At 43.6% G+C, this 15,063-nt stretch overlaps 2 protein-coding genes across 3 annotated transcripts; one reads left to right on the top strand and one right to left on the bottom strand.

The window, feature by feature from the left end:
* Positions 1 to 1,534: 1,534 nt before the first annotated feature.
* LOC131885794 (diphosphomevalonate decarboxylase-like) lies at positions 1,535 to 4,786 on the top strand. Of its 2 annotated transcripts, none has more exons than XM_059233958.1 (7): positions 1,535 to 1,846; positions 1,967 to 2,037; positions 2,697 to 2,943; positions 3,029 to 3,228; positions 3,303 to 3,596; positions 3,958 to 4,137; positions 4,203 to 4,786. In XM_059233958.1, exons 1-7 carry the CDS (start codon positions 1,795 to 1,797, stop codon positions 4,341 to 4,343), a joined length of 1,185 nt encoding a protein of 394 aa, XP_059089941.1. In that variant the 5' UTR covers positions 1,535 to 1,794; the 3' UTR covers positions 4,344 to 4,786. The 2 variants fall into 2 exon arrangements, with proteins under 2 accessions (XP_059089941.1, XP_059089942.1); XM_059233959.1 differs by lacking the exon at positions 1,535 to 1,846 and adding an exon at positions 2,239 to 2,635 and having other exon boundaries at positions 2,023 to 2,037.
* On the bottom strand, positions 4,781 to 13,811 carry LOC131885792 (uncharacterized). Its single transcript, XM_059233956.1, has 4 exons — positions 12,672 to 13,811; positions 11,233 to 12,587; positions 10,890 to 11,150; positions 4,781 to 5,588 (listed from the first exon to the last, which is right to left on the bottom strand). Exons 1-4 carry the CDS (start codon positions 13,465 to 13,467, stop codon positions 4,959 to 4,961), a joined length of 3,042 nt encoding a protein of 1,013 aa, XP_059089939.1. The 5' UTR covers positions 13,468 to 13,811; the 3' UTR covers positions 4,781 to 4,958.
* Between the last annotated feature and the right edge of the window lie 1,252 nt (positions 13,812 to 15,063).

The raw sequence follows: 15,063 nt of genomic DNA, 5'->3' as shown, positions 1-15,063 counted from the left end.
ATCTTCGGTCTGGATTCGAACTGACAACCAACCAACAACTTGTACCATCTGAAATACCCACCTCCTTGGCATGACGCTTTACCAAAACAGCCACAGCAGGCTACACAAGGTGTCTAGGAACTAACAAGCTCTATCAAACACACTACCTTACCATTTTCCAACGAAAAACTATGTGCCCGGCTGGTGAGGCTGGGCAATCACAAAGTTATCTTTGGCAGATCGTGGTGGCAGGGTTTACTTTTTGCCATAGTTGCCGGCTTCTTGCGTTTTGTGTCACTCTGTGGTTATTTTACATTTCGGGGGCACTGTTTCCTTTTGTTGCTGCTAGCTGTACGACACATTTGTTTTCAAATACGATTTTTGAATCTGGGAGGCAAAGCGTTTGCCCAGTGCACGAAATCAAATTCCTAAAACGGTGGAAATATCTAAGCTTTGTTTCTTGTAAAATAAATAACTGACCCAGCCTCATGAGATTTATTTCTTTTAAGGACCTTTGGCGGGGACGTGTTTGGGTTGAGAATCCGAGTTTTAGGTTTAGCCCATGACTCAATTGAATCAAGAAGTGTCGGATTAATCCTTTATACCCTTCAATATCAGTGTCATTGCAAAATGGCAGCCTTTCAGTTGGGACAATTATTTTTTCCGGTGATAACTTGGCAACTTTATGTACCAAACAGCCGGCAACTATGACTGGTGGTTTATTCACGGAATCACCTGGCTGTCTTGACAATTGGCTAGGGTCGAAATTAAGTGTCTCCAGAATAGTTGATCAGAAATCCACTGCATCTATACTGTGTTACTGATTATGGAAGCTGTCTGTTTTGAGGTTCTGTCGCATAGGTTCAAAGTTGCCATGTTTTTATTTTTCTTGAGTATGTCGGACTTTATATTGGCAGTGAACTGAGCTCTGGAACTTGCCCTAATCCTATCCAGGGTGTTATCGCCCGATCAGGGCATTCCGTTGCGTTCACTTGTTCCCCCCTCCCGATTCCCTCTCTCCCATTCAGTTGGATGCAGTTTATTTCCCCTACTCTTCTTTGTTCCTTGACCAACAACTCTCGGAGAAATTGATGACGTTTGGTTTCATTTCATTGATGGTTGAAGTCATTGGCTCATTCACGGATTTCTAGAGACGTGGACTGCGAACAGAGGCCCAAATGTCGTTTCTCCTAATTCGTTCATCTTGTTCCAAATAAGCGCTTCGCACGACTACAAGATCTGGTTGAATAGTTTAACTTGGCCAAATTTGAGCCCAAACCTATGCTTAGGGAACTCAGGAGACATGGTCAAAGTTATTTTCGGCCTGCTCTTGGTCAGCTACATAATCTTTTGACTACATAACTTTGGAGCGATCTAAATTATATAAAAATGACCTACCGTTTCTTATTTTGTTACTTTAATTGGAAAAGTGGCTCAAAGTGGCTCAGAGTGGCTATGGCCAAGCTGCAAGAGGCTGCAGGCCGATTTGACGGAAGCTCGTTCGCCGTCCATATTTCTAGAAGAGAACTTTCTGTTGGTCAGTGTCTCCGTTTGTTCATGCCTCTGGCTGCTTTACCTGTCGTTGAGAGAGGGTGCAAGACACACACACACAGTCCCTCTTGATCCCCTTGAAGAACTTTGAAAAGCTTGAAGGCGTGGCCGAGTCCAAGTGAGTCCGCCTACGGTTCCTCATTCTTGTGTTTGGCCCTTTCCTTGGGCCGCCCCTGGTGATTTCTTCGTGGTTTCTTGGTTTCGTGAATTCGTGGTTGGCGGGTTGACGGGTGGGGAATCCCTGGATCGGACCTATCAGAGCCAATGGATCTGGTCACGTGTACGGCGCCCGTGAACATCGCCGTCATCAAATATTGTGAGGAAAATGAAGAATAGCGAATAGCCGTTGGTTGGGCTTAGTCGATTTGGCCTGCCATGGGTGGGCGTGGCGGGAGTCTATGGGTGTTGATAAAGCTTTCGTGTTGTTGTGTTTCAGGGGGCAAACGCGATGAGGAGCTCATTCTGCCCATCAATGATTCCTTGAGTGCCACTCTCGCCAGTGAGCAGGTAAGCCACATCAATTCATCCCATGGACACCGTGGACAACAAGGACACCAAGGACATGGGATCTGTCGTCCAGGGGGGTTTCCATAGAAAGAGGTTGAAAAGATGGGGGGGATTGGGGATTGGACTTGGGGTCCCGGCGGTCGAGCCAGTGCCGACCTAGTGTTCATTGATGTATCAAATCATTCTTCATGGCCTCTCCAGGTACGAGTAGGTAGGCCCAAATGACCGGATGACACTCGATTCCAGTGATAGCGAACGCTTAAAATGAAGCCCGAGGGCGACACGAGGGCCAGGCGTACAAGTTGCCCATCATGGCCTCAATGATGTTTGGCGATTTGAACAGTTGTCGTCTCATCTCGCTAGGGAGAGCCAGAGTTCGGTCAAGCCTGGGTGGTCCACCAGGGTTGCCCACAGAGGGCTCCATCGGCCAATATGAAGCGAGCTCGAATTCATCAATATGGATGGGCGTCAAAACACGATCTTGATCTGAACCGTCATGTGGCCTATGTTATTTGCTGTTCTCGTGAAAACAAATCCAAATTGGAATGTGATCTTCCACATCAGCCATGGATCTCTTTCAAACCGAGTTCATCCACATGTAAACTCAGCCTCTCAAATTAGTTTTAAAAAATCTGAACCATCTGTTATCCACCTGACAGATGCACGCCAAAACCACTGTGTCGATATCACCGAATTTCACCGAGGACCGGATCTGGCTCAATGGGCAGGAGGAGGCCATGGCTAATCCGAGACTCGTCAACTGTTTGCGGGAAGTGAAGAGACGAGCCCGTGAATCCGGACAAACCCCGCAAACGAGACTCGATTGGCACATCCGCATCTGCTCGGCCAATAACTTCCCCACGGCTGCGGGCCTGGCCTCATCCGCTGCGGGTTATGCCTGTTTGGGTAATGATTGTCTGCCAAGAGAGACTCGTCGTTGAGTTGAGGCAACCTCACATCACAGGTAATTAATTGCCAATTGTACTTGCAGTGTACGCTCTCTGCCAATTGTACGGGGTCAAGGGAGACCTAAGTGAATTAGCACGGCAAGGATCCGGATCGGCGTGTCGGAGTGTCCTGGGAGGCTTTGTCCGATGGCGAATGGGCTCAGATGCCCAAGGACATGACTCATTGGCGCACCAAGTGGTGGGGCCGGAGCATTGGCCGGATATGCGGATCATTATTCTAGTGGTAAGGAGAGGTGTTCATGTTGCCATTTAGAACTTCACATAATACGACGGTGTGGCCTTTAATCTTGCTTTCAGGCCAATGATGGACAGAAGAAGGTGCCCAGCTCGATCGGTATGAAGCGAAGTGTGGGAACCAGTGAATTGCTGAAGTTTCGAGCCGAAAACACCGTACCCAAACGCATTGAAGCCATGGAAAAGGCCGTTCAAGATCGCGATTTCGCCACCTTTGCGGCCTTAGCCATGAAAGATTCCAATGAGATGCACGCCACTTGTCTAGATACCACCCCACCTTGTGTTTATATGAGTTCCACCTCACACCAAGTGTCGGACCTCGTTCACAAGATCAACGAGCATTTTGGCACACCAATCGTAAGTACGGGATTATCCCTGTCAATGAAGACTGGCTCGGCACGCTCTTTTTTCCAAGAAATCGCCTATACGTCTCCTTTTGGAGGGCAGCCTGAAGTAAGACAAAGGCGATTGTTGCCATTTCCCAATGAATTATTGATCAACGTCTACGTTCTACTGTGGGCAGTTCATTGGAGCTGGTTAACTGACCTATTAAGTGTTGTTTGTGCTGAAAATAGAAGCCGAAGCCAACTTAAAGCCTTCCCAGAAGCCATTCCTAGTTATACCACCTAACCACCGACTTTCACGAAAAAAAAAATTCAAATATTCACCCACATCCGTACTTTGGCCGTGGAGTAACGACCTCGTTATGCCATTTCAGGTTGGATACACATTCGATGCAGGACCGAATGCATGTTTGTTCCTTCTAAAGGAGCATGTTCCCCTTTTGGTTCATTTGGTCCGTCATTACTTTCCGACCTCTGACACGACCTTTAAAGGAGATCCCTTCCGTGGTCGCGACTTCGACGTGGAGATATCCTCTGGCGAGGGAAAGTTTCAGGTGAGTTGCGATCCCTACATTTCACATGTTTTGCTTGGCTGAAACTGGTTTCTTTGACTCATCAGTCCTTGGAATCTTCAATGGACATGGGCACAAATCCCGATGCTTTGAAGTATGCCATCTACACAAAAGTGGGTTTAGGGCCAGAGGTCCTCACAAATACCTCGGATCACCTCTTGGATGAATTGGGTAATCCCAAGATGTGATTCATGAATCTCCCCTGTGTTTCTTTTTGCAAAACCATTCCCCACTCAATTATGCATTCCTCCCACCTAAATGTGCATTCAAAGAAACGTTACGTGCATAATTTATGCAAGTGCACCCCCAAAGGCTTCTCATATGGTTATTCGCGTTTCATACTTGGGCGATTACTTGAATATGACTCGCACAAGTTCCCATAGAAAAGCCCCTATGGCCCGCTTAAAAGAATGTACCGGATTTTTTATAAACTGTTGTTCGCCGCCCACCCAAAAGCGAAACCCCAACGCTCCGCTCCGTCCATTCAATGTGTGGTGTTGTTTTGTATTGACAATTGTTATCTTATTTGTTACATTCACATGTTGCCTCTTGTTAGATATTTTTTATATACTCAGGTTGAACTAATGGTTGTTTTGTTTAGGGAAGCAAATACATGAATTTTCGCAAAGTGCCTGGCCAAGTGTCAAATTTATTAGAAGAAGAAGTACATAAATAGTTCTATTTAAAATATACCTGTGTCCATAGTTTTGTTCTCAATTTGAGTGTCAATCGAGAGACAAGAGAGAGCGTCCAAGGTATCGTTGACAATAACACAATCAGTTGGTTCATAAGAGAGATCTTTTTCATGCTTCCAAGAGCAAACTGGAGGCCTTAAAACTGCTCCCTTTGAGATTTTTGGTCGTGGAATACCTCCGCTTGGGATGATTGTCCACGATGTGGACACTCTTCCGGTTGTTGTTGTTGTTCCTCTTCTTATCGGAGGTTTTGGAATGGAAAAACGAATACCTTTTAATACTCGCTAATGGTTTTGGTCCCTTCGAGGAGTGGCGTTGTATGTTGGTACCGGGCGACTCGATTTCCAGTGCTAATCGCAGATCGGATGAAGTCGAGGAGGAGAACGAAGAAGGTGCCTCGTCGTGAAAGGTGGGCGTGGCCAACGGCAAACTACTCTCATCGTCATAATCATTGGGCGTGGCGAAGCTGCCCAAAGTTCGAGGTCGGCCCGTGGAAGTGAGGCATTCAGTGTTATCTTGCAAGGGTATCATGGTGCGAGCCATTAACGTGACCGAATTGTTGCTGCTCGGTCCGTTCTGGGGTCGGAAACAACAACAGCAACAACACCATTTGAAAGCGGTCAGCAGTTTAGGATAGCGATTTTCCAACGAGACCAAAATTGAGCGCTTACAAATGAAGACCAAGAAGATGAAGATGCCTCTAGACACGTTGAAGATGCCGCCAATCCGGAAGAGGACCTACAACAAGAGAAAGAATGAGAACCAACTAAAACAATGAATTAGTTTCTTGCGCTACTACTTTCATTCATTCATGGTCATGAGTAGATCACGTTACCAATTGTCTGTCATTGTTACTCCCACAACCGAACCTGAACCAAAAGAGGTGCAGTAGCTTCAATCTTAATCAATGGATAATGCATTGTTGGATTACATTCTCCTGAGATCGTGAGGCAATGGAAACCGGCTTGGGACAAGGAATGAATGATGTGCACATTCACAACTTGTTTCTTAGTATAAAAAAAACGTTATATTTTCTTGAAAGTCAATTCCCTGTCTATTTAATGAAACCCCCGAAGTGTCCTTTGATTGTCCAGTCATAAATGTGTCTCCAGCAGGTTTGCAAAAAGTTGAGCAAATGCAAAGGCGTTTCACAAGGAACCAAGGAGGAATGAGTTTTTGTTTTGGAAGAGACTATATAGAGATCATTCAGAGGCCGTGCAATCAAGGCATTCGATGCTCTGTGCCTTCAAAGGCATATTTGAACTTGTCCCAAAAAATGTTTTAGGATTATTTCTAGGAATGTGCAAAAGATGCAAATATTTTTTTGCATAATTGATCATTTTTCAGATTTATGCTTATTTGATGTCTGTCACCTTTTTTGCACTTTATCTAGCATTGTTCGCCATTTTTGATCAAAAATCTTTGAAAAATGTCTTTATGACATTTTCAAGCCAAAAAACTCCTCGGAAATCGAGTCAAGTGGCACACCACTCTCTGGCTACTTTCCAAACCAAAGCAAACCGCCACTAACAGAGGCTTTGGTGTAAAAGTTAAAAAAAAATCTCTCAAGAAATTTGCCACCCCACTAATCCCTACATGCAGTCATAAACATCCCTCTCCTTTTACAAGATATTGTTTGTCACTTGTCCCAAGGAGCTCATCAAGGACAAGGGTGAGCTTGAGTCCTATCTTAAAAACACTTTGTCTGATGCCCAGTTTGCACTTTTGGTGACCAACGTCATAGATTTTGTAGACACTGGATGTTGGCAAACAACCCCTCAGTCAGCTAAACAGTGCAATGGATGGTCTTGTAGGCATTGATTAGAAACAGGTTTGTTCAATAAGTATTGTACTTTTACCTTATAATACTTAGTCAACTCACGCATTGGTTACCCAACATCCAGATTTTGGACATCTATAATGTTGGTCACCAAAATTGCATTCTGGACATCAGATAAATTGTTTATAACGTAGACCCCGTAATGTATGGTGTTCCAGGAAAAAAAACCAAGAACCTTTTGCTCTTTTGCTGGGTCTTTGCACCCATTGTGATTCAAAAAAGCATTTGCATTTTCAAAGGGGTTTGCCTAGGTTTTGAATTATGGCCAATATTATTTGAATAATTGGTACGTTTATTTGCACTTTTGACACATCCTTAGTTATTTCTAACAGCCCTTTTCGCTATATAAAATATAGTTAACGATCTGCACTTCAGAGGGTGCTTTGTGAGTCAGCCTGGTCAGCCTCTACCAAATAAAGGGACTATTGGGCCGATTCCTCTTCACTGAATTATAATGGCTTTCTGTTTTTTTTTAGCTTAGTTTATCAAAATCTTATGTACAATTAGTGACCTGGGTCACATTATGTCCGGAAAAGAAATTGCTTTCATGGCATTCCACGAGTAGTTTATTTCGAGGTTACTACACCACTGGGACAGACAAGACGTTATCATAATTTTAAGCCCAAACGTGATGGCACGTTGAGTTTGGAAGGGGGGAATAATTGGAAAGGGCCTTCTTCTGACCACATTACGCAGTTCCAATCTTCTGAAGTCCAGGATTTTTTGTCTTTGACAAAGGTTAACTTGACCTTTTTCATGGTGTTAAGAAGCAGGGGCTTCGTTTGATGGTTATAGGCACGGGCGCCCAATTGATGCTTCAAATGAACCTTCTGGGGCTCCCTACCCACCTATCATCCTTTTTGGGTTAGCCTAGCTAACGGTTTTCAGGCGCTCCGTAAGCTCTTTCCCAAGTTCAGATAGGCACAGACTTGATCACTCCTGTCACAACCTTGAGACGACCGGATCGAGGTTTGTCTTGGAGGCTTTTATCAGCCCAGTGGTGAGCCCACCAAAGTTGAACAATTCGTAATGAGGTCCCCACAATCTTACAAGTGGCTAATTGATTCATTCCAGCCTCGGGTCATACCAACCAAACGTCCTCTGAGGTGCCAGGCGCATTTCATTTCTTCCAGAGAAATGCTACTTCGGCATTTATACACCTTGGCCGAAACAGCTACTGTACCTTTGCGTTATTTGGAATTTCCCTCTTCAATGTTCATCATATCTAGCACATGCCTTTGGTTACCCAAGTACCTACTTTATTCTCAGAAGCAACGCATATGAAGCGAGAAATATGAAATGTAGCTAGACTTCAATGGTGCGACAACTTTACAGTCCAATTGTATGTACAGGGTGGACGACTAAAACAGCTCATCAAACTTGGCTTAAATTTGTCATGGCTAAAGGCCAACTACTCCAACGGTAACTATGTCTGCACCCAAGATTGTGCTCCGGCTCATACGTCCAAGATGGCTCAAAACCGTGTGTCAAGTATTGGGCGGAAATTTGGCTATCACCCATCTGCTTGTATGAATCATCCAGATATTTTTGCACTACAAACCCTTCATAGCTAGAATCAAACTAACTATAATATTTGCATAATTCTCAGTGTTATTCAGCCTTGCTTTCGAAAACTGCATGGTGCCAAACAAAAAAAACCACCTTTTTAGTTTTGACCCAATGGTTGACCTCGTTTTTCTACTAACCAGGGATATTAAGTGATTCCAAACCTCCATGAAATCGAGGCCAGGCTTTGATGGACGCGAAATCAAAAAGAAGATGAACAAAGTCCAAAGTATTGATGTGGAAGCAAACTCAAAAATTATTCATACCTTTGGCTTGGCTATCATTTGTCCTTTTAGGGCGCCATCTTTTCGAAGAATAAAGAGAATAAAGCTTAATTTTACAATAGTTAGATCGTTTCGTGGACATTGTAAATACATTCATTTGGTTTGGTGCCGCTGGAACAATGTTTAAAATCTAAAGGGCGTTTTTCTGTTCAGTCTTGAAGCAGTAAGGGAAGTTTAGGGCGAACTAAAATTGGGATTCAACGCCCCTATACGTCACAAAATGCTAGCAAAATGTAAACAAGGTCTGTCATTGGTTGAAATTGCGGGTAAGAAAAGTCGAAGGAGCAACTGGAGGGAAATTCAAACTGATCAAAAATCGTCATTTTCGAAGTCAAAGTTTCACATGTTCCGGTCAATAATTTTGTCCAAAAATGTTACTACAACACGACATTTTTTTAGCAGTTTCAGAATCAATCACAATTAGAATCCTTTTTGCATCGTACTCTGGGCTAGAAGGAAAAAAAACCTTCAGACCAGTACATAAATCTCAAGCTAATGTCGGCAAATCCCTTATGTACTGTAATCTTGATGATGGCCCGAATGCAAAAAAGCTCCAAATTGCCCCTAAGCTAGATTTTACAAGAGATTGCCGCTTCTTTCATTGAATGATCATTTATCAAACAAGAAATAGTGGTTAAGATTAATACAAAAGGGAATGTTTTACCTAACATGACTTCACTAAGGAATTGGGCAAAAACAAAATTAGTCACCCTTGGAAATTGATGAATTTTTCGAAGCTCCCGATCTCCAATGAAGCAAGCGAACTTTCAAATTTAACGGACTTTGAAGCCAAGATGGGGCCTAAACCAAAACCAATGCGTGGGCAGATTTAAAAAGTTTTCACATATGACATGAAACTTCACGTAATTTGATGTTCTAGCTGAAAAAAAACTTTTCGGGACATTCTGCTAAAATGCCATTTTTTCCTCAATTTTGCCCGGGAAGAACATTATTTTACCCGGATAGTGCCTTTACATTGTTTCAAGGAAATTTGGTTAAATGTGTTAATTTAGGAAAGTGGAACTTCTAACAAAGAATTTAAATTGAAAGCAATTTCAAATTCTGTATTTTTTTCTTTAATTCTGAAGTTTAGGAATAAGTTTGCAGAATAGGACAAAGCCTCTAATTTTTTTTTTATTGGAAATTTTAGGCCTTGCATCAGAAAGGAAGATGTGAAGCGGCAATGAATTAGGTTACAAGTACAATTTCCAGAATATCAGTTTGTGTAAAGTAAATGTTATGTCAAATTGTACAAAAATGAGCGTGATATTTCGGTGTTCAATGGCATCAAGTCAATATTTTCATGAGAAGCAAAAAAAGACCATTTCATGTGGTTATGATGCCTTACTTTTTCAAGCCATAACTAAGAGGGTTGGTTATTGCATCCTAAATTAGGGAAACTTTTTCACTTTATTCTTAACGGTTTTGCCAATTTCTTTACCTTTTTCTCGTTGTTTTGATCACATACTAATGATATTTGATGGCTTAGAACATTACTTTCAGATCCGCCCACTAGCTTTGAGATACCTTTCAGGCTGTTTTCAACAGTTCTTAGATTACATCACTTTTTGGGACCGGCCTTGAAGTATTCGTAGTTTTACCTTTTTTTCATTTTGATGGGAAGGCGAAGTCTCCGTCTCTTCATGAATGATGGTTGTTGAATGCTAATAGTGACCTTGAAAAGACTTCGCTATCGAGAACAATGCGTAGTCTTCCTGTTTATCATCAAGCGTGTTGATCTTTTACTTCAAAAGACCTTGCCCATTCCCTCTATTCAGTCTCTTTTTTAGCTTTTGAAGAAGATTTATTGTGGCTAGAGTGGAAACTAAGAGTCGGAATTTGTTAAATGTGTTTTTTCATGATGAGAAGTCGCCCTGCAGAGGCTAAAAGACCTTTAACAAAGGACACTGTAGTACACGGGAACAAAAGTATACACCTTTGTGAAGCGCTCAAACGTTCCAACAATCAACTTTTTGATTTTTTTTGGTTAAATGAAGAGAGAGAGAGATAGACGTGTATTAACTAATCGGTTCAATGATTTCCATTAAGCCACAACTAGACTAGGAAATATTCGCTGCCAAAATTGGATAAGTCCTGACAAAGTATGTTCCTTCACATCGAGATCAAGATCGATGCTTTTTGTCTCGGCTATCTTTTATCAATTCAGCTCCTTTCAAGCCCACTTTCAAGCCCCTGACACTGATTTTCCACTGATTTATCGATGTTTTTGTAAGTCGAAACAAGGCCACTTGACCTTCAATTGGCTTGATATTGAGGCAAACCCAACTTCCATCCGTACCAACCTCAGAGGTATCATCCATCCATTTTTGATCGTTTCTTTCAACCTACCTCAACAGTCTTGGAGTATCCATCTGGAGCAGAGTGGTCCCCATGAAGCTCGATGTGAATTATTTCCAGGGCCCAAGACAATCCCATAATGACAAAGAGTTTCACGAACAAGCTGAATTCCTCGCGTGACAAGTCAGCCACTTTGTTGGTGGTGGTTGCGCTAGTGGTGGTGGTGGTGGTGGTGGTGGATATTGTTGTTCGGGGAGAGGTGGTGGATCGATTGCTATCACAACGGAGAGCGGTCATCACACGATGGGATCCCTTCAGGATATGAAGAGAAGCAAGTTCATGAGATTCAGTTTTGGGCAACGGTTCTCTAATTTAAGATCCTGAATACACTTACCCTGCCTTTGGCCGTAGAAATGCGCTTGAGTCCGGCTTGCTTGGAGAATTTCAAAGATTTCCGAATGGAATGGTAGGTGATCACGAACATGACGCCATTCACCATGAGCAAGAGGAACACGGGAATATAGAAGTAATATCGAACCCCTTGCATCGACAAGAAACACGAGTCTGTGCCCATATTGGGCATGGATCCCCTCAAAAATGGAATGGCAAACATGCCTGAGTCTACAGCGAAGAGCAAAGAAGTCAACAACATAGGTGAGCCCCAACCTATGATAGAATAAATCAGAAACATAAACCCCTCGGAGCGTTTCTTTGGGATCTTGGCCATTGCAAAGGTCCAGCAGGCATCCACGCACATGATGGTCATCCACACGAACATACAGATGCCCAAGTAGTAGACCGCGTAGCCTACAAGCTTGCAGTCCCGGTCGCTGAGGAAGATAAGGAATTCCGCATGTCTCGGAGAATGTGGACCGGGTTGCATACTTTGGGGCGCCACATTGAAGAGAAAGAGTAACACCAAGGTGGTTAGGAAAATCGAGATCACATTGGACAACACCAATTTGCCGTGGAGGTTCCTCAAATGAGGCAGAGACACGTAGATGAGCGCCGTGATCACCAGGAAAAGCGCACTGAAGCTACCACAAATGATATACACCAAGCGGAAAGCACTCTCTAGATTGCCCGTGGGAGGCGTCAGGTCCTCGGAGGCCACGTAATCGCTCAACGAGTCAATGCACTTGAATCCGGAGAACTTGACCTGATTGGATACCTCGTCGAAGAAGTTGTCCACGCAGAATTGGGACCGCCAAGCCCCCTCAAGTGCATCCACATGGATCATGCCGTTGGACAATAGCTTGATTGAGATGTTCTTCTCTTCCAAGTTGGTAAAGTTGTTCTCGCTGCACTCATTGTTATTCAAAAAGTAGAATTGCCGTTCCAGCACATAATGGTGTGGAATTGAGTCTAGTGTGTTATGTGGATAAGTGTCCTGGTGAAACTTGGGCGCAAAGGAGCCATTTTGGGGGTGTGGTATACACTTACTCAAGGTCCTATGAAAGACTTGGTCCAAAGCACAACACTTGGGGATACAGAGATCATGGGCTTCATTACACACTTCCATCAAAACGGATGAAGATGCAGCTGGGGCATGTTCAATGGCCTTGGAATTTGGATCATTGCTCCACATGTTTCCTTGCTCAATTGACGAGGAAAATGGGTGGGTGCATCGAAACGTGGTCAGAGCACTAATGCCCTCTTGCCTTACCCCTCTTGTCGCCGAGGAAGTTCGAATCAAATATCGGTCCGCACACGTGTAATTGACATGCGTGAATGTGGAAGCGTCGCGGTCTGAAAGAATACACAACCCAAAGTTCAAAGCAACCAGAGGTGGTATATGATCTTATGTTTCCGACAGTTCAACGACCCACTCACCTCTAATGACGGCTTTTCCATTCGATAGAATGAATACAGGCTCGTCCATTTGAACCTGGGAGTTAGGACAAACCTTTCGGAAGGGGTGTGCCAGGATCTTGAGTGAACTGCGGGCGTACATAGCTCCCGTGGAAGGATGCCTGACGCTTCGAATGGGCAACCAGGCATGACTCATTTCCTTCAAGTGAACCGGAAGTGGAACGCAAGATTCGTCCCGAGCGTCTAAAACTTGTCCCACAGGGCAACATTTGGTCACTGACCCGCCCGTTAGGTCACTAACTGTCGCGATATCATCGTTTAACAAAGACGAACACACTCTAAGAATGGGCCCTTCGACTAGTTCTAAAGGCAAAATGGCCATATCGATGCAAGATCCTGGTATGTCATTTAGATCCACCCAAATGGCACCAGATGGACCTTGAATAAACACTTTCCCATCCTGAGCTCGCACATCTATGACGTTGAACTCGAATTGCATCCGCTTCGGACACCGCAAGATTTTGGGGTCCATGGATCGGGAGGAATCATCAGTGGTCCATTTTAACTCAACTCTTTGGGAACAAATATCACTTTGGGTGGGATCTTCGTTGTGTATTCGGCACACCTCGTCTTTCAATTTGCCCAAAAGTTTGTGCTTTCTCCTTGACACATGGTCGGGAATTTGGACACATCTTTGGTTATTGTCCAAGATCTGATCGACTCGGGGACAACATTTTGGTAGGTGGATCACCTTATGAGCGTTTGACATTTGGCAGAGCGTGATGCCAATCAGCACGGCCAGCACATTCAGTGTCATCGCCAACGGTCACGGGAATGAAATAAGACGGCTCGAATGTTCCTCTTTCACGTTCAGTCGATATTGCGATTTTCACATAAACACTTACTTTCTTCAAAAAATGTACTCATTTCTAGGAGACACCTACGTACAGCTGTAACCTTATCAACGTCCGCTTCCGAGATCTCGAACAATCCCCGGAGATGTTAATTTCAAGAAGAACGTTCGCTCAAGTCCTGCTATCTTCATGACTGTTTGTGGAAACGTGTCAACCCCGTTGGTGGTCCCTAAACTTACTGGTATTCCCATGAGAGTGGAACCAATCTTCTTCCATTCGAAGGCTTCCAAACTGTTGCTTGCTCCTTTGAGCGGGAGGCCAGCCAGCCATTCGGGAGAGAATGAGTAGACTTCGTAGAACGTAACGCTAAGTAGACGAGCGTCAGCCAGCTCTCTTTCGCTTCCAATGAGATGGTCATACATTGTTCGAGTTCGTATGCCACGAAGTGTTCGACTCGTTCCTCCTTCGCGCTTCTTAGGAGTGTTGAGGATGTTTTCTACGCCATCGGAAGAGGAGCGTCTTCATTCCATGGGCCTACTTACTGTGTTATGTAGTTTTTTGATTGATACTCCCAGAGTTGGGGAACCTCCTAGGACGGGCATGGGTGAAGTTTTAACATAGACAAACGAATGGCAGTGGAAGGTGGTCGAAAACCATTTGCAGGAGAAAAATTCTGTACATAATAATAATGTACATAAAATTCGATGAATGATGTGAAATCATCCAAAACCATGACAGAAGGATAAGACGTCGCCTGGTTGATAAAGGTATTTTTTGTCGATGTGAAAGCGTTTGGTCAAATTCATTGGCTTAAACATACTCTGAAAAGTAATTTAGTCTCCGGGGAGGTTAAGAATGCGAGCAATGATACGCAGTGATGGAATTTGAGGGAAAAAGTCCACTCTGATCCAATGACCATTTCTTCCATTAAGTTGAGAGATCTGTCAAACCCTTCCCTTTTTTCTTGGAAAACGTGAGGTTTAGTTGTTCTTGTCAGAGATGAATTGTTGCTTAAACATCACAGAATATGATAATTCTTTCTTTTGAGCAATGAGTGCGAGGGTCAAAAAGTCAAGTCGAAGGATACTACCTACAACTAGTTCAAGGCTTTCTAGGCCTCGCCTGGCCAGCCAAAGTAGCCATCGGAGCGTCCAATTTTCCGACAGTATCACGCTGGTTTTTCCCTCTGTGAATGTGGAGGTGGCGTCTAAAGGGAGGTCGGGTTGAAAAATCGAACCATAGACCTCTCCAATACTGGGAAACGGCTCGAATCACCTAAACATCTCTTGTCGCTTTTCTTTTATTTAATTCAGATCATGGCTTTGAAATAAAAGAAGATGCTGAACCTAATCGAACTTCACTAGAAGGTTAACGAATATTCATTGAAATCTGTCGTCTTCCATTTCAGTTGGTCCCTCGATTCCCATAAGTTTAAATTTACTGTAGCAAATCTCACCAAATATAGATTTTTCCTGTCGACATGTTTCGCTAATGAGTAGACCTAGGAAAAATGTTAAAGCCCTAAAATCTAGATCTTTACCTTTTTGGGTCAAATTACC

The sequence above is a fragment of the Tigriopus californicus genome, chromosome 8, assembly GCF_007210705.1.
Source record: "Tigriopus californicus strain San Diego chromosome 8, Tcal_SD_v2.1, whole genome shotgun sequence".
NCBI classification, from domain to species: Eukaryota; Metazoa; Arthropoda; class Copepoda; order Harpacticoida; family Harpacticidae; genus Tigriopus; species Tigriopus californicus.
This window is presented reverse-complemented; position numbering and strand designations above follow the sequence as displayed.